This window comes from Opisthorchis viverrini (assembly GCF_000715545.1).
Source record: "Opisthorchis viverrini unplaced genomic scaffold opera_v5_34, whole genome shotgun sequence".
In the NCBI taxonomy this organism is placed as follows: Eukaryota; Metazoa; Platyhelminthes; class Trematoda; order Opisthorchiida; family Opisthorchiidae; genus Opisthorchis; species Opisthorchis viverrini.
In genome coordinates, this window is record NW_008751690.1 from 1462630 (window position 1) to 1486636 (window position 24007).

At 40.8% G+C, this 24007-nt stretch overlaps 2 protein-coding genes across 2 annotated transcripts in view; one reads left to right on the top strand and one right to left on the bottom strand.

Annotated features, from left to right (window-relative positions):
- The window catches only part of T265_13067 (hypothetical protein), a gene marked incomplete at both ends in the record, with an annotated part of 20874 nt that extends 5260 nt beyond the window's left edge, over window positions 1-15614 (bottom strand). Inside the window, 2 exon segments of the mRNA XM_009167019.1 lie at window positions 15407-15520; window positions 15525-15614. Coding sequence (XP_009165283.1) covers window positions 15407-15520; window positions 15525-15614 — 204 coding nt within the window.
- Window positions 9322-24007, top strand: part of T265_02683 (hypothetical protein) — a gene marked incomplete at both ends in the record, with an annotated part of 27075 nt that continues 12389 nt past the window's right edge. Inside the window, 2 exons of the mRNA XM_009166985.1 lie at window positions 9322-9480; window positions 22168-22318. Coding sequence (XP_009165249.1) covers window positions 9412-9480; window positions 22168-22318 — 220 coding nt within the window. The remainder of the gene's footprint in view (window positions 9481-22167; window positions 22319-24007) is intronic.

A 24007-nucleotide genomic window follows, 5' to 3' on the forward strand; every position in this document is an offset into this window, starting at 1 on the left:
TATATATATATAGCTGTAGTTTGAAACGTGCTCCACTTTTACTTCCACTTGAAACCCCTGCAGACGAGGCACCACAATTCTGTAGCAGATGTGAGCAGGTACCCCCGTTCCCTAGAAAAGGAAATGCGGGTTTGTTGGTATACTTTTTGGATAAATTAGACTGCCGGAAACCGTGCAGCTTTAATATATCTAGCAGCTTTCATTTCACAAAGCCATCCTCGCTAGCACCAGTATTTGGCATGCGCTTCTCAGGAGAATGATATTCATAAGACACTCTTAACAATGTCATCAAAATGTGACATAAAAGAACAATAATTCAAATACATGGAATCATCCTTGGAACAGAGAAGAATATTAGTTATCGTGAAATTCTCTAAACTAACCGAAATGTCTGGCAATAAGTTTCATACGTTCACCCTGCAAGAACCATTTTGCTCAAGCTACAACAGCTTGACTGAATCCATCGAGGCAGCCAATCATCCAACAGAATATGGGTGATGTAATCACCCATGTAATCACGGCGAGGCAACAGGTCGCTGTGGGTCAGCATTCTGTAGCAAGTAGCAAGTCGAACATTTTTAGTAAGCTATGCTTATTGACGAACGACATGACGCTTCCTCTCTGCTTTGAAACCGGCAGCGATTCTATATGCGCATTTATTAGTTTGGGTTTATTTGTGAAGCTTTTCTAAAGGTTTTATGCACAATCCTGATTACGTCACTTGGATTGAAGCAAACAATTTGTCGAACCTGAAGAATGTCTCAGGGATTTCCGGACACGATCAACTTTCCAGGAGGTCAACACTGTTCGTCGATACATTTTCAATTTATGATTGACACAATCAGCCTATTCTTTGATTCCTTCTGCTAGCGTACTGAAAAATAACATTCTAGGTTGTTTATATAAGGGAACAGCGGACGACACAATTAATACTTAAACAAACCTGCAAGTAGAATATTCGCTTATTTTTGTGTCACCATCCTCTTAGTTGGCCACTGAACGTTGGCTCACTGTACTCATCAGTTTGCGGATAACTTAGAAGATGAACAGTAATGTGTGCGCTATCAAGCAGATTGCTTACGCGTTGTCAAAGAGCAACAGGCATTCGGTAATTCAACTTGTTTTGACTGGTTGTTTACCGCCTGAAACAGGTTTATCATCTGGCAAGATGAAGAAAAGGTCAGAGTATCCATATCGCAACCGCTATTTGTTGCCACCGTGCGTGCCGTGCAGGGAACGTTTCTTAACCATAGAGGCAAGTCACAGGATTGTTTCCATCAGATGCAGAACAGCCTCACAGCTTCCCACCAGAAACCTTCAAACTTTAGCTGAAGGGAAATGAACAGGTTCTCAAAATGCTTGTGTGATTTTCTGAGGACCGATCTCACCAAAACTCATACATAAAAATAACAACCCTGGCACATCCGTTAGAGTAACTGTAAACGGTTGTCAGCCATCTGAATGACAGTGGAATATTCACTCGTCGAAATATTAAACTGGAATGTGACCCATGCACATGCTCGCCTACTCTTTTATCTTCCTAAACTGGAACAATCACGTCGGCGAAGAATGAGAATCATTAACACAAGCTGACATCAATGTGTAATTGTAACCATCTGCGTTTCATGCTGACTTATTTACTCAGCTTCCAGTCATTTTTCCTCAGTAAATGTGATTCTAGGTCCCAGAAACGTCAGATTGTACTACATGGTCACCCAAAACGTGTAACGCTCTCCTGGCGTTGTGGTATCGTCGCCTGTCAAACCCTTTTAGGAAAAACTTTCCATATAGGCTAAAAACATAGTGCCACGTTGCTGCTTGGCTGCAAGGTCGATTATGACAGAAGCCATGTATAACCGAGTTCTTCTGAAATCGAAAGTGTCTTCGGTTTCATTGGGGCCCAGTGGTTTCACATCTGAAGGCAGCGGATACATGGTCTATTCATTATGCAGTCACTTAGGTCCACCGCATCCGAGTGCATCAGGTTTGGTTTGAATCCTATCTGTCCGTTATCTCCACTCCCTGCAGAAAACAGTAGGCTAATGTTTGCTTCGAATACATTCAGAAATTCTAACACATTTTGATTCCTTAGTAGCTGATGAAGTTGCTTTTGTCTAACCAGCGCCACTTACTGACATTCGAGGCCGCAAAACGTTCCTAAACGACGTTAGAAGCAGCTTGTTGTCCTACAACCTACAGTCCCCTTGAATTTATCTATAGGCTTTCAGGGTAAACGATAAGAGCCACTTTCAAGGAAAAAACAACAACCACTACGACAACCATGCCCGGTTTGTTTGAAAATAATTTATTATAACAAATGAAAAGAGACAAAAAGAACACAGTTTGATTGCATCGGTTAGTCAATATTCAGGAAACCTAGTTAAAAAGTGAATACTTCCGGTAAATCGCTTCAACAGACTAAGCCTTCATTGAAGGTATGTGATTCACTTTTCCAACAAACCTACGATCAGTGTTTTGTCAAAAAATATGCCGCGGTATCACAAATATCCTGATAGCGGGTGTACTGGATTGCCGTTTTGGGGCGCATCTAGCGGTGGGAATCAAAAGAAAAAGGTCCAATATAACAGTAACAACTCACTTCACAACAAGGCGTTCTTACCCAAGTGCGTCCAATTTAGTATTCAGATAAAAATGTGGTTTATGAAATTTCGGGAACTGGGCTTGCCTGATGGACCGTAAAGTGCCGAAGCCAGTTACAGTCTGCTCAGAGATTTCAACAACCATATGAAGAAAGTCATATCCGAGAAAATGCTTCTGTACAGTGAATAAAGCTCCAACTAAAACACGCAAAGATCTACGTGTAGTACACTCAGCTAATAAATGTAATAAACAGGAGAATCAGCAGATTTCACTTACACGGACACTGTCACCACGAGTCAGACGAAACGTTGATGTTTGCAACCAATAAAATATTAGAATAGTTGCAATCAAATGCCTCTCACCGAATACCTGGTCCGATCTGTCGTTTAAGGGCTTACAGTGGTGCGTCAGAGAGTGGAACCTATGCGATACGTGCTTTGTAGATAAAATTCATCAGTTCGTGGTTTTAGCTCTCAGGTTGCTTGGAACTTTTCGCTGATTGGCTTCTTCCTCATAACTTCTTTATTTGATTTTCATATTTACGTGAAGCTAATAGTGGAATAGTGGAAAACAAATTTACCGGTCTGCTTTATCGGAAGAACTCAACTAACGTTAGCCAAAATAAGAATAAACGTACGATAAACTGAAGTGATTCCTACGATATTGAAAATTAGAAACACATCAGCTGTAAGGCATGCTAAAGATCGGGTCAATAACATTGCAAATGACAAATCGAAAAAGGATTCATTGGGCAAGTTGCCACTGTTGTATGCCACTGAATACTACAGTAGGGTTTGTGAAGCTTTTTTGGCAGTCTTTTATCACCACAGCAAATGCACCACAACCTCAGCCTAACACAACTTTGACCTCCTTATAAATTGCTCCAATTAACTGTGGTGAAGAAGCTGCCCTGCCTATTAGGCCGCACCGAAATCACGTTCCTTCTGGATTTCTTAGCTTGTGTTCAAAACCTAACACCTTTGTAATGGGTCTGGTGTAAAGTAGACTGTATTCCTTGTAAGCCGTGTTATACCGGGATGAATAAAGTCCATGCTCGTGGTACACTGTATATATCCGCCCTCCGGCTTAAGCGTCGAATGCACAATGTAAGTGTATATAGATATATATATATATATTACATGTAACTTTTAAAAAATAATTTGCTGGACCAATCAGACGTGCTGCAACCCCGTCAAAAACGTTGCATGTTCGGCAAAGACTGACCAAAATATTGCAGATATAAGAGTTGAAATAGAACCGGTTTCTGTCCGATTTACTATATTACTTATAATAAAAGGGATTTGACTGACACACCTGACTAGATCTTTTTTTAGCAATTACGATAAGTACTTGTCTCTTATCTGCTCCTATCCAAGGCGAATTTTTTTCAACTTATAGAGGATTATATCTAATTGTACTCCAATTAATGAATTGTTAGATCACTATATTTAGTTCGGTTTAACTTCTACCAGTTATAGAGATTTTTACTCGATATGGCCATTGTGTTTGATGGATAAGGTGACATTTTTATCACCACGAAACAGACCCACAATATTCATTTTGGATACTGTTTTGACCAGCTGCCAAAATACACAGCCTTTTAAATGCTGGAAATGTCATATCTTCGGAAGTAGAATCTTCCAGAGAGTTCAGCTGGAGCAATATGTTGTTGCTAAGAGGCTGTTACGGTTCTGGAAGTCAGAAAGCATTTCATGACAATCTCAGATTCACGACGAATGATGCTAAGGTGTTTTCCGATAGAGTCAATGTGTAATTAATAGGAAGCCATAGTTCTTCACATTTGTGCCCGAATCACACTTGTATGAGGTTAGTGGCACCCGGATTTCGTGTCTTCTATGGTCTGCTGTTCACCTTATGACACCTGCAGCAACAAAGAATCTGTCGTCAGTGGCAACAGGCTGATGGCTGTTAAACATCCAGCCTATTTAAAACACCCTTGATGAATGTGACCATTTAGTGTCATTCAAGCTCTGTAGTGATTTGGAACTATTAATCAATTCTTATAATCTTGAATGTGCATTAGTATGTGCATTATTGCGAGGATTCCTTGGAGCTAACGAGTAAGTTTATGTGTGATTGCTTAATTTGTTATTTAAAACAATAAGGCAATGTTATTACCACAACCGACAAATGTAACTGGTCCTGAGCCGGCAAAAATATCACTCCCTTATATTTGTATTCACACAATTCTAGGTTGATCACCTGGAACTGCACCTGACCGGGCATAGTTATGCAGAGACGACCACTGTAGTCCTATGGTATTGCACACTATTACCGAAATCTAAATTGTTTGAAACGCAATAACTAACTATCTACGATCAGGTACGATCCGTTTTTGAAGAGGATTCAGAGAAACTACCATTTGTACCATGCGAACGGTTCATCTTGTTATTGCTGTCGATAACAAGGTATACTTCATCCGCAGAATTTCATTTGCGGACTGATTTCGACCGTTTCATGTTTATTTCCCTTGACTTATTTTCTGCTGAGCAGCTTCCAGCCAACGACAAGTGAAGCAAAATAGAAATGTAATAAGGCTAAGTATGGTGAACCGTGGGATTTACTGTATGAATTAGTAAATTCGGATAGGAGTGCTGAGTCTCAGACTGGAAGTGTAGAGGACGGAGGTAATGACTGAGTGTAATTCTGGAGAAGGAAAATATCGTCGAAAACTAATGGGAAAACTGTCTCAGTAGGATTACGTCTATGATCACTGCTTGCTTTGAATGCTGGCTTCAGTTCGCCATGGCTCGTCCTGTTCTTTCCAGTTGAGGTCGCCGTACGTTCCGGGTTTACAACAAATTTGTCTCCAATGGATAGACCGTCGAAGAATTTGGAATGTCGAAGACGTCATACACCAAGCTTCATAACTTGCCATTAGGAGATCTGCTTACAACGTCATTCAGTCGAGTTGCTTTAACTTTCTCTTCATGACATCATAATTATATTGAATAAGGTATGGGAACTTTGACATGCAACTGGTGAGCGCTGGCAAAGCTCTGTGTGTAAAACATGCTTCTTCAAATGCTGCACCACCGGCTCCTACTTGGTTGGCCTGAATTTACAAGGTTAGATGAAACCCAAAAGTCCAACAGACATATGTTCTAAAAGCAAGCAACCCTCTTATGAACAACGGTCATTTAGCTGACACCTGCAGCCTACAAGTGGCCTGAAGAATGAAAGAGCTCATATTCTGAGATGCGCTGGGGACATGCGGTGGTTGATACAAGTTCTGTTAACGGAAGCAGCAACCAACGAAATGACTTCTTGACAGATGAAGCAGTCCTCAGATGTTAAAGTTGCACGTGACGCAACCCAAGTAACGAAAGGACTTTTTCACACAGCCCTATAATAGTCAGGGTGAGTTTGCCATTTTTGCCGTTGCGATAATCACAAAATCTGAGGCCGATAGAAAACAACCGTAGTGGACTTGCACTACTGAGTTTTTTCCCAGATCCGGATGCGCCGATCAACTCCTTCGTCCAAAAAGTAATGTTGTACTGCTGCTTTGCCTGTCTGCCAAAACAGCTTCCAGAAAATCTTTGTAATGTACTACTCATAAGGTTGCTGAAAATCCGTTGACAGCCCACGACCGGTTTCGCCCATTTCGGGACTCACCAGTTAGGCGAAGTTCCCGGGTTTCCGTCAACCTTATGTTCTACTTGAAACCAAATGGAGCGAAATTAGCGAATATTCACTCATTTGCAAATTAATTTGGTCTTTGTTTGAATGTAAATGAGTGTATATTCGCTAATTTCGTGCCATTTGGTTTCAAGTAGAACATAAGGTTGACGGAAACCCAGGGACTGCGCCTACCTGATGAGCCCCAAAAAGGGCGAAACAGGTCGTCGGCTGTTGACGGATTTTCAGCAACCTTATGAGTAGTACATTACAAAGATATACATGTATCGCGATATCTCGAATATCGTAGCGACTGAAACATGAGGCGGCCTGGTGTGGCACATTCAGTTGCCTGAGTACATCACAAACGAGAGATTCAGCTGGGTCTCAGATGAGTCTCTCAAGAAAACCAAATTAGTTTGCAAATGTGTGTATATTCACTAGCTTCCAGAAAACATCATAATCTGCCGTTTGGCTGTGACTGAAAGCTTAGGTGAATGATGTGCACAGCTCGATATCTGTGGTTTCACACGCCGCATTTCGTACGACGTTAACACTCAGTTCACTTTTCGTCATCATTCACTTCCTGAACTCTGAACAGCCATTTTTTTAATGTCTTGTGAGATAGGGGACATCTAATTCTGTCTCAAACGCCAGTAACTTGTAATACCACTTCTTTTTTGTGTTGTTACCTGCGTCAGATTAGATAATTCAGACGCGCTTTATTGCCTTTAGCTTCACTGTTCATTTGAATGGAGTGCTTCAAAGCTCACGGTTTCAGTTATTTTATTTTGATAGAAAGCTGACTGCTGTTTTACGGTTATGTGGAAAAATAAAGTATGGTAAGACGACACATAAATTTGCTTTGTTGTGGACCCCCGTTTGATACATGCAGCAAAGGCTAAAAATCGCAAGTGAACATCACCTAGTGTGACATAAGATTAGCAACAATTCAATGAAGAGATCATGTAATGCAGTGTTTCAGCTACCGGCACGCGAACTCAGCTGCAAATGCCCGGCGTCTCTAAAAGTCAAGTGCGCATTAGTTCAACGAATACTGTATTCTAGTGAGACGATTAATTGGATCAGATCGAAGGGTGAGGTAATTCATGTGTCTTCAGCTCACGAAACATTTATTCATTTAGCCAATATTTCCTCTTTGATTGAGTGATTCTAAAATATTTGTACGAATGCCATACTGATCTTTCATCCGTAGTGCCCACATTCCTGACATCTTTGAGTAGCTGAATTCCATAACGTCTTGATTCAGAACAGGTTCCCTACAGAATTCGTGGGGTCTTGTGATGTTTTCCCATTTAAGCCCAAGCTTAAAATAAAATAATGGAGATTGAACACATGGTTCCGATTTGCAAGCAGCACTGCCTTGATTTTATGTCAAAAATGCACCTTTCCGCCCTGAATGGCTAGCTAAGCCTGCTTCCTGAGCTTTTGTTTTGTGCACTTGGGAGTAGTAAAAATGTCTTTCAGAAGTTCAGCTTAAGTATTCTGTCGACTCTCGGACGGACCACCGATCAAGATTAACTATATTTTAACGTACCTAACGTTAAACTAACAAATCATCCTCATAAAGATGGAGATCAAACTGTGTTCCGATTAGTTAAGTATTACTGAGGAGATTGTTCCCCCTTCAACTGATACCTTTATGAGTATGGAAGAAGAAACACTCGTCTGCAAGTTACATTTATATTAACAAGAGGTTCAACTGAATCTTTTATTTATGATATCCTTTCACTGACTGTGCTACACAATGGCTATCTCGTGTTTCAGTTGAAACGTTATGCAAAATATTGCAGCATATTTTCTTAATAGAATGCAATGCAATACATTCAAAAGAAGAGTACCACAAATAGGTGACTGAGTTGAGTTCCTTGTTGAAATCAAAGTAATGTCAAATGAGTGTTGTTCGTTGACTCTCTGGAATTTTGCCGACCCAGATTTTTGGGACTGAGCCTACCTGATGAACCTGAAGAAGTGGGACCGTAAGCTGTCGAAGGGCTTACAGAAAACTTGGGAAAAGTGTGCTTCGTTAAGCGGAACTACTATCTGCAATTTGGCACTCATTTCAGAGCTTGGTGGGCATTTTGGTATTTTAACGGAGACAGTTAACTGTGAACGTGAACATCATACATCGTGTGTCCTAACTGTTTGTTGGTCCTCATTTGACTTAACAGATTGTACTTGTGTGCATGTGGCCTTATAACTATCTGCTATTCATCTTCCAGTTTCATCACTTCGGGTGTAGGTTGGGTACGGACTTTTCTGCTTTCCACATACCACTCAACTCAAACGGCCTGTGATATGAGGTGTTGCCCACGCGGGACAACCGTGCAGTTCAATGCGATGGGCAGTCACGAAAGAGATGCCAGTCCCGACAGTATGTTTGCGTAACTTCACAGAGTAACCGTCCTCTTAGCCTCTTAACCTCACTTTGTCTAACTTTATTTGCGACAAAACACTCGTCCGATTTATAGGGGCTGTATAGCCGAGTTTACCCATTATACGACAAACGTGAATCGTTTACATGTTCTCAGAATGAACAGGTGTGTCATAAATACCCCCAACATATTGTTACCTTTTCAAGATGATTTAATGTGATGCCATTTTGAAGGTATATATACCGATCCAAAATAAAAAACAGACACCTTCAGATTATATGCACAACAGGCTTCCAAGTGCGCTTAAAAGGGCTATGACAAGCACTGGACAATTTGCTTAACCATCGAATAAGCATTTCGGTGTCTCAAGGTTATGACGCGTTTGACGGACGACCGCTTAACGGTGAACCTCTTATTGGCTAGGCGTATCGCGATGACCTGTATGGGCTTTTCTGAGTGGCCAGGAGAGCTTTAGTGTTTAACCATCGAATAAGCATTTCGGTGTCTCAAGGTTATGACGCGTTGCCATGACGACCGCTTAACGGTGAACCTCTTATTGGCTAGGCGTATCGCGATGACCTGTATGGGCTTTTCTGAGTGGCCAGGAGACTCTGCTTTAGTGTGTGGGACAGTTTGAATCATTGAGTCAGGACTAAAGGCTGAAATTGAGCGTGCCACGTTGCACGAATTGTGGAGCTATATCAAGCAATTTTTGGTAATCGGACACTAAGTTCCTTCACACACTGGCGTACAATGTTGACAACATCGGAATATGACATCTTTACAAGCAATTGAGAATCGCCGCCCCAAAACAACTGGAAGTCTTCAAACACTACCATTTGTAAGTGAAGGGATTTTAACAAAGCCCACATGAATTTATGGCACTAGTTATTCATTTTATTCCGTCAAATGCTGGGAGGATCACAAATATTCACTCAGAAATAGGAAACTTCTTGGTGTGTTTAAGACGTACGGACTTAAACATTGATCTCTACATCTTATTCTGTATGAGCAGGTGGAGCTCACACTTTGTTGTCGATATAAGAAAGTATGGTTCGAATAAAATTCCTGGAACAGAAGTTTTATTATCCTGAAGAATAAACTCTGAAACTTCATAGATAAACTGATGCATTGAAATGCTTGAGATTCAAAGGCTAGCTATCGGGGAACAGATGTCAAGTCTAATGAATCCGGCTGCTATCAACCGTTCAGGAAACGTAAATTTACGAAAGTAGGAGTTACGAAAGGTTTTGTGCTGAGGTAACAACCCAAAACCATTGGGAATAATGGCCGGATGCAAACCGGTATCGTATTGAAACTATAGAAGTTCGTTTCATTCTGCTAGGGTGAACCAAACGTTGTTCACTTTGAGATCCTACTGGAATTTGGAAATCTGTGAAAACAAAATATCGGTCACCAGAGGTGATAATCGCTTGAGTCAAGGATAGTAGTTGCCACCGAAGTACTCGCTTTTCGGGATTATCCGATGAAACTGAAACAGTAGGACGCTTCACAGCCTGAGAACGCAAGTCGTAAGCGACCATGTGTTTCAGTTGCCAAATATGAACAAGGGACATTTGTTCACCTAAGTCGATAAAAAGATTACAGCCTGAATATTTCGTCTGAAACATGGAGAGTAGATGCACCTTAGCATAGGGATGACTGTATGGGTGTGTACGCACATGAATGCTCTCCAGACTGCCTTATAGGTTTTTTTCGTTGGGAATGGCTAGTAATAGAGTTCTGTGTGATCAGGTGAATGCGTGCTGCGCTTTATCGTTAGAAGTATTGATTCTACACCGAACACTCGGTATACTTTTTAACCACTAAAATCAACAGAAACAACGCAATTACCTGATCACTACCAGCAGCTTAACTCCTCTTCTGACCTAAATTTGTTCTCACCTGTGTGTTGTCTGAGAATAGGGCACGTGGTTAAATTCACATTCGGAGTACAATATTGGCTTCATTTTTCCGGGCTCCATGGAAACATCCGTGGTGGGCTTAACTTGTTGAATTCGTTGAACGAATCTAAATGTGCCCCGCAACCGAAGCGAATTTCTCAAAGCAATAAGATATTTTCGTATCATTGTGCCACTACACTACCATTTTATTCGAGCAGACTCAAACAGCAAAAGTGGTGAGCTGCGACCTAAAGATGTAGCTATCTTAAACGACCATTAAAATACAATACTGGGATTCAATGTTTTTATGCACATGTAGAGGTTATTGATAGTTACCTTTGTTAAAGACCAATATATGTGGAGTGACCATAATACAGCGAGCCACGCAGTAAACCTGCATCAAACAGAGGTCTTCAATAGTTGAAGCACCACCTCTGAGAAAAAGTGATTCTGACGTTTCCCAAGGGTTTTTGTCTAACCATTTAAAACTGAATCCGCTGAAGAAGTTAGAATTGATTGAAATGTAGTAGACAGTCTTATTTATTGAATGTTTCAATCCGGAACCAGTCTCAACTGATGACACGCCCGCACTTTCATTCCTAATAATTTTTGGAGGTGTAGAGCCGAGACTGAGCCATTTGGTGTTGGTGTACTTAAACCTATAACGTTGGATGATAAGCTGAAACCGTTCAGCGTCGTTAACAAACGTGTCTTTGACAGAGGGGATACTGTAAGCAGCGGCTTGGTTTTGTACAAATTATAAACCTGCACACATTTATTACCCTGTGGAATCTCCCAACGGTTGAAACCATGCTTTTTAAATTTATCTGGCCCCGCTATCTCTCAGAAGTTGTCAGGATGCGCGAAGTCGGAACTCGATCTAGAATAATGATTCCGCTAGGTGGTATCAGAAGCTACGATATATTGGGAGTGTTTATTCACTAGGTGGTAGCAGAAAATCCGAAGATAGCTTACGTTTACGCCCGTCGAAGTTAGATTTGCAAGATGTTTGCCGAAACTGACTTACTGTACAGATTATATGTTGGTTAACTGGACGTGAACCCTATCTGTGCAAAAGCAGTTGTACAATTGAAAGTACAGAACTACTACAATTAGTCCTGAGATTCTCAGAAATGCATGTCATTATATTCGGGATCAAAAGAGTCCCAAAATCTTGTCTAAATCAAGTAGAAAAGAAGCTTTGGAGAAATGCGGGGACCACGCCTACCTGATGAGCCCCAAGAATGGCGAAACTAGTCGTGGGCTATTTGCAGCAACCTTATAAGTAGTGTATTACACTTATGTTGTGTTTACTGCCTCCGTTGTAGAAGCTGAGACAGAATATTCTGGACAAAAGATAGACCAACATGCGGATTCAGGGAGCAGGGCCGTCTTGACGCACTTGGTCAATTTGTCCGTAAAAGTCGCTGTCAGCGTCCAAAGATTTCAGCAGAAGTTTGTGATATCCCTCACAAAACAGTGCGGCGCTACACCGACCCATTTCTATCACAAAAAGGGTTAGGCGGAACAACAAAAATATAGAGTATTTCCATCCAATCGGTTGCTGATAATGCAAGATTATTGAAGACGGCTGTGTAACAAACACTAGCCACGTACTTAACGTGAAGTAAAATCATGTTTCAGTCCATAAAATTAATATTCTTTGATCCCCTAATATTTATTGCCTTTTGGAGTGCTTGGATGCATGTTCAGTTTTCAAGTTTGATTCATGTTGAACGAATGATAGTCGAAATACCTGGTGCCTCGTTGCCCTGAGGTGAGACTTCAAAGCAGTCAATTTCATGATCCATGTATTTCTGCTGTTAAATAAGTTCACCATTTGCGGCCAAACCTCACTGCACGGACATTTAGCGGTAACACATATCTGAGGGGTAATTCTCTGCAAGTTTCCGGCAAATATATTAAATTTTTGGTTGTGTATGGGCGAGATCCAGTATCATCAGTATGCTTGACGCCGGCCACTGAAAATATAGTGTGCTGGCAAAGCTGACGTTAGTCGTACATGTTTCGTCTAACTTGATCAGAAAAAGCTGTCGTTCTAGTGCAAGATGGTTTGTAGCATTTGTGAATCCGGTTTTAATCACCTGCAGCAAATGATTTGTTTTCAAATATTGGGCCGAGAACGCTGTGGAAACTCTAGCCTTGTCAACAGACGCAGCTCCTATCGACATCAGCCCTGACACAAATATTAGCGCTTTGAACCGCATATCTGAGGGCTGCTTCAGTCTAATCAGCTGACATTCTAAATTGGCCCTCAAAGAATATGCTACTCTATCCAGGCTATCAAAGAATACGGGGAAGGTTTCACTGCAAACTGGTTTACGCACGCCAAACGCGAACAAAATTGCGAGACCATGTACTAAACGGTGAAGTAACACAACTGATGAGAAAGAGTATTACTACAAAAGCGATTGAATGTTACTTACTGTTCCCAACGTTTGTACCAAAACCTTTACACTAGCGCTGCATGAACTGATAAGACGTCCTCACAGCGCCGATACCACGCCCAAATGTGGTTCAAATTCTCTTTGTGTATTGATTGTTTCCAGCAATCAGTTTGGCCAAGTTGAGTTACGCGCGAAATCCTAAAAGCCAAATCGTTCAAATGGAGGCCTATCAGTAAATGTGGTGCTATGAATGCGACAATAAAATAATGGAATTGCACAAACCTCAAATCATGGGACTACACTGGTTTATATACACAGTATAGGAACTGTTTATTCCTAACGGGATCCCAAAGTCCAACTGGCAAGGTGAATACAAGATAGCGAAACCCAAACGTTCAATTAAACAACAAGTGCGATGACAAAGGCGATTTACGATAAGGTCAAAACGAGAAAGGCACAAAGTGAGGAATGACGTAGTACAAAATACGAATGGAATAAAAGAATCAACAGTGTGCCACAACTGATTTCGTTTGTCAGTTCCTCAGCTACTTTTGAGGGCTGGTTCTGATGTGACCAATTCCCATGATTTAGTCAATGTACCGAGTAGCATTATGCGGGAGTTTTGCTGTTGACTTCTGTTGTTGTTGACTCGTTTAATCATGCCGCTTTTGAATCTGAATGCACCGCTCTTTTGACAATTCACTTATAGCTTGATTTATCTTTGCATATCAATTTGGGATGTCGGAACCTTGAAAGGGGACATGTCTCTGGCTTATCCGACAGTGAAAACATGCAAAAACATGTATGAGTGAATCTACGTAACTGTTTAGCTACTCGTGTAGTACAGACAATAACAGTTAATCCAGGTGAGTCAGTTTTCAGTTAGGAAAATGAGTAGTTCTAGCCCCCCGCCTGCACTCTTCAAACGGTCATACATCACTCTCTCCACTTAGAGCCGGTTTGTTCAGAACCATCTATCTCAATGTGTAGGCACTGAACCTTCCTACATCTTTGCATTATCAGTTTTGGTGTAGCCCAAAATCAAAGTGAGTTGGCAGTAAATGAATAGATTGAAACAGAGGGCGATGAATTCAAAAAAGCATATTAATTACCGACGTTTTCGGGTGTAGATTCACATTTGCTACCGCCAAGTCACGGTGTTCTTTACCAGTTCTGGCAGAAAGTTCGCAAAATTAATGGACTGAAAGTCGATGTAAAAGGATGTAATAAACTGAATAAATTATGCGGGATGTGCATTCTTTTATTCAAACTAAGGATTTTCGGACTCTATTTTTAGTTCAGGTTGAGGTCCTTTGATACCCGGTCAACGGTTTACTTTCATCAGTCTTATCTCTTTTGCTGCACAGACAACTTAACGGTTTGTGATAAATCAGGCCCAGTCAACGCGCAAATTAAATACTGCTAAAGATTACGGATTGCATGAAGTTAACTGAATTCCTGTCAAAAATCCCATTACCTCAGAGAGGAAAATACCATTACTTCTGCTCTGGAATGTACTTAATTTAACGGCTTAGAATTTTTGGATGTAAAAATGAGTGAAAATCCTTCGTAATGCGTGGAGAACCCAAAAGTTGCACTACTCTGGATGACGAGAACGTCTTCTACTTTTAGCAACGGTAGTGACAGACGTTTTTCTGGCTCTCCAGCAAATACGAACAGCAGCTTCCTAATAAATATACATATACTTCGTGTAACTCAATGTGTTAGTAAAATCTGCCTGTTAGGAAAAGCGATTGAATGTGTGCCACAGTATCCCTCTAGAGGTGTTCAGGGGAAATCAGTAGACCAGTAAGCAATGCCTTTTAATTCAAGCTTGTTCAAAACCAGCTCAAAATCAGTCCCCCTTAGAAGTACGTTGTATACGGATTCACAGAGTCGAGGTCTCCACCGAAGCAAAAGTTTAAAAATACAAATGAAGTACTCAGGTACACTTTAAGTGCTTGATGGTACAAATTGTGTGGATTTTCCAACCAGCATAGGTGCTGGGATATCGCATGAATGTCGATCGCGGAGTCTAGGATTAGCCGGTAGAGCTGGTGGTGCAATAATGATTACTTGGAAGTTAAAGTAAATTGCGGTCTTATCATTCTAAATTACTGATCTCATGAAGAGAAAGATGACTGTTTCCATAAATTCGACTTTAGTGTTTCATGAAATTCATATGTCTAGGCCGGTTATGGCTGCATATTAAACCCAATTTTTCGCTGCTGTCGTTTTTCGTGTAATTGGCCCCAAAACAAAGCACTGCCCAGATAAACTATAATTGCTTCCGTACTTAGCTTGAATACAAGGCTTTTGGTGAGTTATACCAACTAAAACTTTGTCAAAAGGAAGCCGAGAGGCCTCACCGGCAACCCAGCATTTGTGGTTACCATAAGGTCATCCGTGGAATAAGGGTTTTAAGGAAATCCGCGCTAGTTTGGATGTAGCAAACTTTTAGTTGAGAAATAACACGTATAAATGTGTCTGAGAACAAGTGTATTGTGCTAACTTTGTGTAAGTCGGGTTCAAGTTGTGCATAAGATTGACGGACACTAGGGGACTGCGCCTACCTGATGAGCTTCAAGAAGAAGGAATCCGGCCACAGACTGTCGAAGGGTTTTCAGCAACCTTATGAGTAGTGTGCTACGTCTATAAATCATCTTCGTTACTAATTGGAAGTCGTGGACATTAACCGGGTGAGCTGAAAGCAACCATAATCCCCTCAAAACATACAGTATACTGCTGGATATGATTTCGCTGCGTGAAGACGCATTCAGCTGATTGTCAATATAGTACGGTCCTTTTAACCAATGCTGCTTCTTTTACAGTCAAGGAGAAGCCCTGAAAAGCATCCAGATTAGGTCTGTTTTGTGTGTTTCGTCTATAAACATACCTTTGAGAGGAACTGGAAGCATGGGCCAAATTTTTATTAGGCGGTAAATTCTGCATGTTATCTCTTTCGAAGCATTCAGAATGTAGTTAGTGTCAGTACGTCATACTGTCTGTTACGGAATGCTTTCTCAGAACAAGGAGTTTTACGCCGAAGCCATCAATCTAGGCAATACTTCTGCAGAACCATACAGGAAACAAAATCTCCGTTGCCATCAGGAATATTGTGCCGTCACAGTTTGTTGCTAAACCTGAAGTGCAAATCGACTATTCCACAAGATATCTGATTTATTCTGTATAGTTAGCCTTCTTCTAGACAAAGCCACTCATTTGTATATCAACCTGTTTTTCAGGAGAGACTCAGATGAATCTCTCATGTATTACTTTTTCAACTGAGTGAGGGTAGCATCCTTTATGAAGAAATACTGTGATATCTCGAATATCTTAGCAGCTGAAATAGGGGACGGCTTTTGTGCAACATATTCATTTGAGAAATATCATAAAGGAGAGATTCTGTCGAGAGTTCCAAGAAAACCCAGTTAATATGCAGATGAGTGTATCCGTCAGAATCTGTCCAATTTGGTTTAAAGTAGAACGTAAGGTTGGCAAAATCTCGAGGACTGCTTCTACCTGATGAGTCCACAGAGGAGAGAAACAGGTAGTGGGCTATCGAAGAGTATTCAGCTGCCTTGTGAGCAGTTTCCTTTCTAGAAATTAGCCTTTTTCTGCTTCACGGGTGTACTTTGAATTAATTTAGAGATTACTGACGTTAATTGGATCATATTATCTGTGTTTACGGTCTTCTGCTCACAAAAATCCTAGAAAAATTCTCCTTTCGGTAAATGGAATAGTACAACCGAATTTTCCCACCACTATCCCCACTCAGAGGTGTAGGATTTTTGGAATAACAAATGTACTGTTACACTAGTGAATGATGCCACTATGATTTCTACTCAACAATCCTTCAGCATTGTCAAGGGGATTTGAGTTCATTTTATCCTATCAAGATATCACGATGGTAGCATTTTAAACATGTTCTTTTATCTACACCACAAACGTCGACGTAAACAGAAAACGAAATCGTGGAACGCATAATCTGTCAATTCAGACCAAGGTTCCAAAAAATGCTTAATTCTGATTCTAGTATTGGAGCATTTGTTAGTATCTTTATTAATTAAATTGTTATTTTACGGGCCAGGCCGGTTATCATTCAGGTCTCTGGCTTGTGATAACCCGAGTTGCAGAAGTTGATAAAATAAATAAGTGCAGGCATTGAGGTGAGCTCAAAATCTCAATCATTCACTCTGGACAAAAAGAAAAATGCCTTTGCTTCTTATAAATACCCGTTCAAAACAGTTTGGAACAAGTGGAATACATTTCTACAGCTTCACTGGTCAGGGATGAATCATTTTGATTATTGTCCAGCTTACAACGTTCGGATCAAATAGCCACTTTTCACCTTTCAGGGTGCATCTTCATGAAATACTTATAGATTTTTATGGAAGCAGTGAAAGAAATGTCGGAAATGGTGGTGCAAAACACAGAACCTCAACGTTCTTTCAGCTTCAACTTCCGACTGCTTTTTTTCTGGATATAGCAAAAATGTCACTTTAGTGTAAGTGTTTTCTGTCGTAGCTCCCCAAAAATGTTCCTTGCTGGTAGGAAATTTATTTGTCAAATGCGATGTTAGAAACAGGATACTACAGTCACCCATACCCCGAATATTCACTTCTGACCATCCCAAAAGAGTAAATTAATATTAATTCTCAAAAGAAGAATAAGCATAGTTGTCAGCTAATATGAAAGGAAGCCCCCTTGTCTCAGGGATATTTCTTGTGTGTTAACCATTGTCAGCTAATATGATTTCTTTCTTGGCTACATTAGTGCAACTCTCTAGCTCCCAAATTTTTCACACTACGGTTTACAGCCAACATGGCCAACTCTGTTTTTGTCCGGTAACAACACTCACTTGTTGAGTACGACATTAGGCATTTCCGGCCAAGGATGATTTCCTCTTGTTGACTTGATGTCTCTACTTCCGAGACACGTTATGTGATTTGGAACAAATATGATATCCTGAGATTAATGTTACATAGAAACTGCTGTGCGCAAATCTATGATGTACAGAAACTAAGTAGATGGCGTATTTTTTGCATTTATCAGACAGATCACTGTATAAATTTCGAAAGTCTTTATCTTACGAGCAGTAACTGGGACCTAGACTACTTAACATGAATGCATAGGTGAAATACTTGTCCATTCCAGCCGCTGATTTCCAATTCAACGAGCGTTTCGGTTAACCGTCTTCACCAAGCCGTTCCAACATGCAGACAGGCCAAACTGGAGGACCGTTCTTGCACTTTTATGAGTTCCGGCGCTCATCAACTCCGTGCATTGTGGATTAACAAAATAAAGTGAATGCCATAGAGCATGCTAGGTGTACGCCACTTTATGAAGGAAACCTGTCGAACGCAGCGGATTTACTTCAGTTGTGTGTTTTTTATGGTAGCATAACAAGGCTGGGATATTACTTACTACTTACTTATTATTATTATTGCTGGCATAATAATACTCTCTCTTGTGGAGGCAACCACAAAGACTGCATGTTACATTTTGTAAAAGTTTCAAAGCAGTAATCTTGCATGTGTATTATTGTCTCAACGAATGTTGCAAAAAAGGTGCAATTTGAAAACCTCAACATTAGGAGTTGGCAATGCTCATCGCCTATTGCCTACCGTGTTAGCTTCTTTGTACCATACAGGGCTAGGTTCCAACCAATGGAGGCATAAATTTTCCCCTTGTGTACTGACGACAAGCAGTACAAACCAATTTTGGGAAGAGGCCATTGGTGGTTAATCCATTCAGGCCTAAATTAGAGCAACCATCTTTTAGGTCAAAGCTTTATTACGTCTTGATACGTTTAAATCAGAATCGCTCTTGAACGGGACAAAATGTCATAGTCCTATTCGCCTGGCGCAAACTTATTTTCTGGTGACTTCAGGAGATGTCTCTGGAGCAATGCGAGAAACAGCATGGTTATATAGGCTTCCCTTCATGCTCTGTAAGCGATATGCTGACTTATTAATAGCACTTGTAGTCAGCAGTTGCAACTTGCATTCTGTTGCTTCGGATCTCATGACGTTCTCTTTGCTTCCGTTTTAACATTAACGTACATCTGATTGCAACTTTTCCAAACTAGTCAGTCTATATTATCCTTTTCTATAGTGCATCAAACTCTGTTGCGCATTCCTGTTTTAAGGGTTTTTCGCTGCTACTTTGTGGCTGGCCTGGTCGGTTATTGGAGAATACAGTTCATTAGTCCATCAGAAATGCCTTCTTTCATTAGTTTTGCACTTCATAGTTGCGGTAACTGTGACCACTTGCATTTAAGGTCAGCCTGGAACTTGCGGTTCTTTTGTCCAAAGTGGTGTGTGACGTACGGAAAATTCAAAGCGACCAGTGTGTCATGTGTAATTATTTATATTTCTATTTTATATCAGCCTTCTGCGGAGAGATCGGGAATGCGAACGTCAATATCCAAACCTGTTACCGGAACGTACACCTAGTTAACTCCAACAGTACTTTGACTGCACTTCTTGGGCAGAAATGCCGATTGGTTGTACGACTTTAACTCGGCTCCCAATACAATTCAGCCAAAATTTAACTTGCGGTCAGAACATCGAAACCCTTTATTGAGGTATAAACTGTTAATGTTCACGAACAACAGATGGATGTGAAAAAGTGCGTATTTATGTTGTCAGCTCCATGACAGCCTGAAAGGCTATGATTGGTTTTAGATGAAAAGGCAGGGACTTTCACCCTTACTCGTACGAACCAATCTTGTTCTCGACAATCTGAGCAGGCTAGGATTGAGCCCACAATCACAACAAGTCTGGCTGTTGAACTAGCACCGTAAAACCTATATCCCTTCAATCAATACACTCTCTGCATACCAATTTAGTTTTCATGGAAGACTCACCTGGAAACCAGGTTGATCTCTCGTTAATGATGTGAATGTGCTGCATCAGCCAATTAGGGTTATATTAGAACATGTGGTTACGCCTTACCGATTAGCCCCAAGAAGTTTAAAACCCACCATGGACTCTCAAAGAGTCATCAGGAACCATATGAGTAGTGCATTACGTCTAGAGCTGTATATGTAACATTTAGGCGGGATTTTATAGTTTGAGCTGCAACAGGACTTTACGGTCTGTAATAATGACTGACTTGCATAATTGCGTTGAACTTTAGTTTTTTCTCCCATTGTTCAGATGGAAGATACTCGCTTTTCATCGTGGTAATTTATTTCTTCCTTTTGTTTCTATTACACATTGTACGCTTATTCTCCAAGTTCCTTCATGAAAGCGGATAAAAATTCCGCTGTTCATACTTGTGCATCACCCTCACACTTCAGAATACACAGGAAATTTGATGAATTTTTGGCTTGCTTGCTGTTTTTTACACCACTGAATATGGTAGGGCTTGTTCTAGTGGTCATGAACACAGCATGTCTGTCTTTTGACTCCTCACACAGCTATATTTCCACGATATGCCTCATGGAACCACCGGCCACCTGTCGTCGGCTAAGCAAAAGCATTATGCCAATAGAGTTTTCTAAACGGTGTGGATAAAGTAGAGCAGAGTAGAGTGGAGCAGAGAGCAGGCCGACCATTTGGTACAAAAAATGCCGCACATGACTGAGCACATGCACACATGCCGCAGTCGTGAGGAAAGGTGACAAGAAAGAGACTGAAAACAGCTGAGTTCATTTTTGGCCAAAACGATAGCTCAAAGTGCTATCGAACTCCCTGTTTACCGAAAGTGATTTACCTCCTTCAACAATTCAATGAGTCTTAACAAGCGTATTGATGTGAACACCTTTTCCCCGAGGCTATTTGGATGGGCTTGCTTGCATCGGTTTACAAAAAAGATCTTCCAAAATTCCACACAGTAATGTGAAACTCCACCAAATACTGTAGACTCTTTTGGACCAAAGCTTTCACGGTATGTGGATTTCTTTGGGGTTGGAAAGATCCAAAAACACATCAGGAAAATGAAGTCAATACAAATTCCTGACGTGTGCTTTTCAGTAATGCATGAGGCGTTCGGTTGTCCAGGAGCTCGGGATACTGTCCTGTCAACAGCCGAATGTGCGTAAAAGTATGAGCATATGTTCCCAACTCCTTCTCATATTGAGCAACCATTTTTCTTCGTACTGTCTTGTCTTTCTCGCTATTTATTTTGTTAAAATCGGGCCCACTAGAACGCTTGCCCCAAATCAAATGAGGATTTGAATAGGCTATGTAAGACACTGCGGCCAAAACAAAATTGCATCCAAAATGGCTGTGTACTTGCCTTCTAGTTTTGTGTATTTTAAGATTTACTCTTGGTGTGGCTAAAATCTTTGTACTGTTCCGTCGCACAGTATTCCTGGGATTGAATTTCTATAGCGTCGTAGCTTGTAGTAAACCTAAATAAAATCTATAGTATGGACACCAGAAATTTTTATAAATTTCTTTGAAGCTCCTATAATCTCGAAAACAAAAGCATAAAATTTTCTTCTCCATATGGAATGAAATCATGGACTGGGAAATAATCTGGCATCCTGTGTCCACATTCGTGAATGCTGCCAGGATATTTAGGTTTTTGGGAGAAAAGCTGCAGAGCTGAACTATATGTGCCAGTAAAATGGGCAAATGCATACGCATTTTGATGAGTATGAGCTTAAGTGACCAAAGAAAGCTGGATTTTGGACAGTGGAATTGACAGTGGACGGCAAAGTGAAAGGATGGCGGCAAAGGCCAAGTTGATTACTGCAGGACCTCTCATGCTTCCTGGCCGTGGTCAACGTAAATGTGTTTACACACGACCACGAACTTCATAAATTGTGACACGTAACCAGTCCCATGTCTGTCTTTGTGAGCGAAGCTGCTGGGTCAGTTTCTCAAAGGGTAAACACAACTGCAGCCTCCAACTCCAAAGCGTCTATCAGATTTCGTCACTTTAGTGCTGTTCAAAGGTAAGAATAACTTCAACTCTCTTGGTAGCTCCTCCTAGTGACGTCGGGCTTCTGGCGATAAACACTCGCCCACATCCTTCCCTGTCTACGTTTGTAACGACTGAGTAACATCAATCTACTGCTATCTATGATCATGATAAGTGGTGACCCATGAATACGGTGTATATGGTACGGACTACTGCTATTTTCTTTCTGTACATTGTGGTAATTTCGACTTCTAACTGTATGATTGTACGTATGAGACTTACACTGTTAATCAGATGTGGTATACTTACGATCCTCCATATTTCTTTCTCTCATCACAGGAGAAAAATCGTTTGCAACACTCCTTGTCGGACCCTCCACAGAAACACTATTCGCAAGAGTTCAGAGGTGAAGAAATGAAGAGCGTAATCAGTCGGTTGGAAGATGACAAGAAGAGACTTTCTCAGAGAATCGAGAAACTAACCGCAAATGGTGAGTCCATTCAGTGAATCAGTAGCACCATTTTGGAAAAAGCGCTATTGCTCTGCACCCAAATTCACCAATGTATCTCAATTCACAACTAAGACTTTTGAACTGAGATTAATTATGAGTAGGTTGGATTAAGATTACTTGATCAAAGGAATATTGGTTCTATCAAAGTGTGACTTAATTATTTTGTTGATCAGCTGTTCGTGGTCAGACGTGTAACTGTCCAAACTACCAGACGAATACATCCCAGTGTGTTCACCTATAATGATACTCATATCAGAACGGTCTGACTTGGGCGGTTGGCAATCGGTCTAATTTTTTTAAATTCTGACACCAGTACAATTATTCATATATCTTCTAGGAGTCGTTTTCTTGCGAAATAATTATAATCATTATGTGACCAGTGTTGTCCCGCCTTTAGCGGCGCATCTCTCCAGACGGTGTATTTCGGCGAAAAATTCAAAAATCTAATCTTAATTACGCTAAGTTATACAATATCAGCTGAGTAAATTGACAGATATGCTGATGTTGGTAATTGATCAGGTGGCTGTTGATCTGTTTGCCGAGCTTGGCAATTGATTTGCGAACGTTTCGTCGCCATTCGAGGAGACATCTTCAGCACACTGAAGATGTCTCCTCGAATGGTGACGAAACGTTTGCAAATCAATTGCCAAGCTCGGCGAACAGATCAACAGCCACCTGATCAATTACCAACCAATACACCCGAGCTACCAATATTCCAAAACATTACCAACATATTCTGATGTATTGCGCAAAAAATTGGCAAAACCCTTCGTGTTGTACAATATACCCTCTATTTTGAGGGGACGAGAATGACTGAGCAAAGTTAGTATTTATGAGAACCGGTGTACAAACAACGAACATTGGGAATTTTTGCGAGCTTCTACCATAAAATTTGGTCTGAAGCCAGTTCGTTTAACTTTTTAATTGTTTCATTACGCAAATCACTGTAAATCACTCACAAATAGCTGTAAATTCACTGGATAACATTTTGAATACGGTATCACCATTTGCATCCCCTATAACTAACTACGTTAATTTTTTGGCCATAAATACTTGTACACTTACGTACTGGCCAGAAACGTTTGTCGCAAGAATTTCTAGTGGGATGGAAATAGCGAGTGAGTTAAGGACAGTTCAGCGCTTTCATATGGTAAGACAACTCTTATTGCTGGGATGTCCTATTTAAATAGTTCAACCTATAGTCTACTAGACTCTGCAAGCGTCAAAACTGAGCTTATGAAAGTCCTGGGAAGAAAAATGGAACCATCACAATGCTACCCACACAATCACTGGAAACATAACAAAGTGACTGGCTGACGCTCTGGGATGAAGTGCCCGAAAACCCAATCAATGGTCCTTTGGAAAGAATGGAAACACAAAGAGATAGCAGGATTCTCAATCATATAGAAAACAATTGGAACCGATCGAGAAGTCATTGCTTCAGAAGAGCTTGGTAAACAGTCGATGGTTTGTATTTGGGCAACATTTCGCAACAAAACAAAAGCTTCACCAGGCCAAGTGTACAGGTCATCAAGTTGGTCAGTTTTTAGGGCAGATGGAGAACTAATCAGGAAGTCGTCTTCATATTAGCGCACTAGATCAGTTTTGCGTGTCAATTAACGGCTCCTGTAAGTTAGTGTTGTTTTCAAAATCTTGTGTTTGTGGACT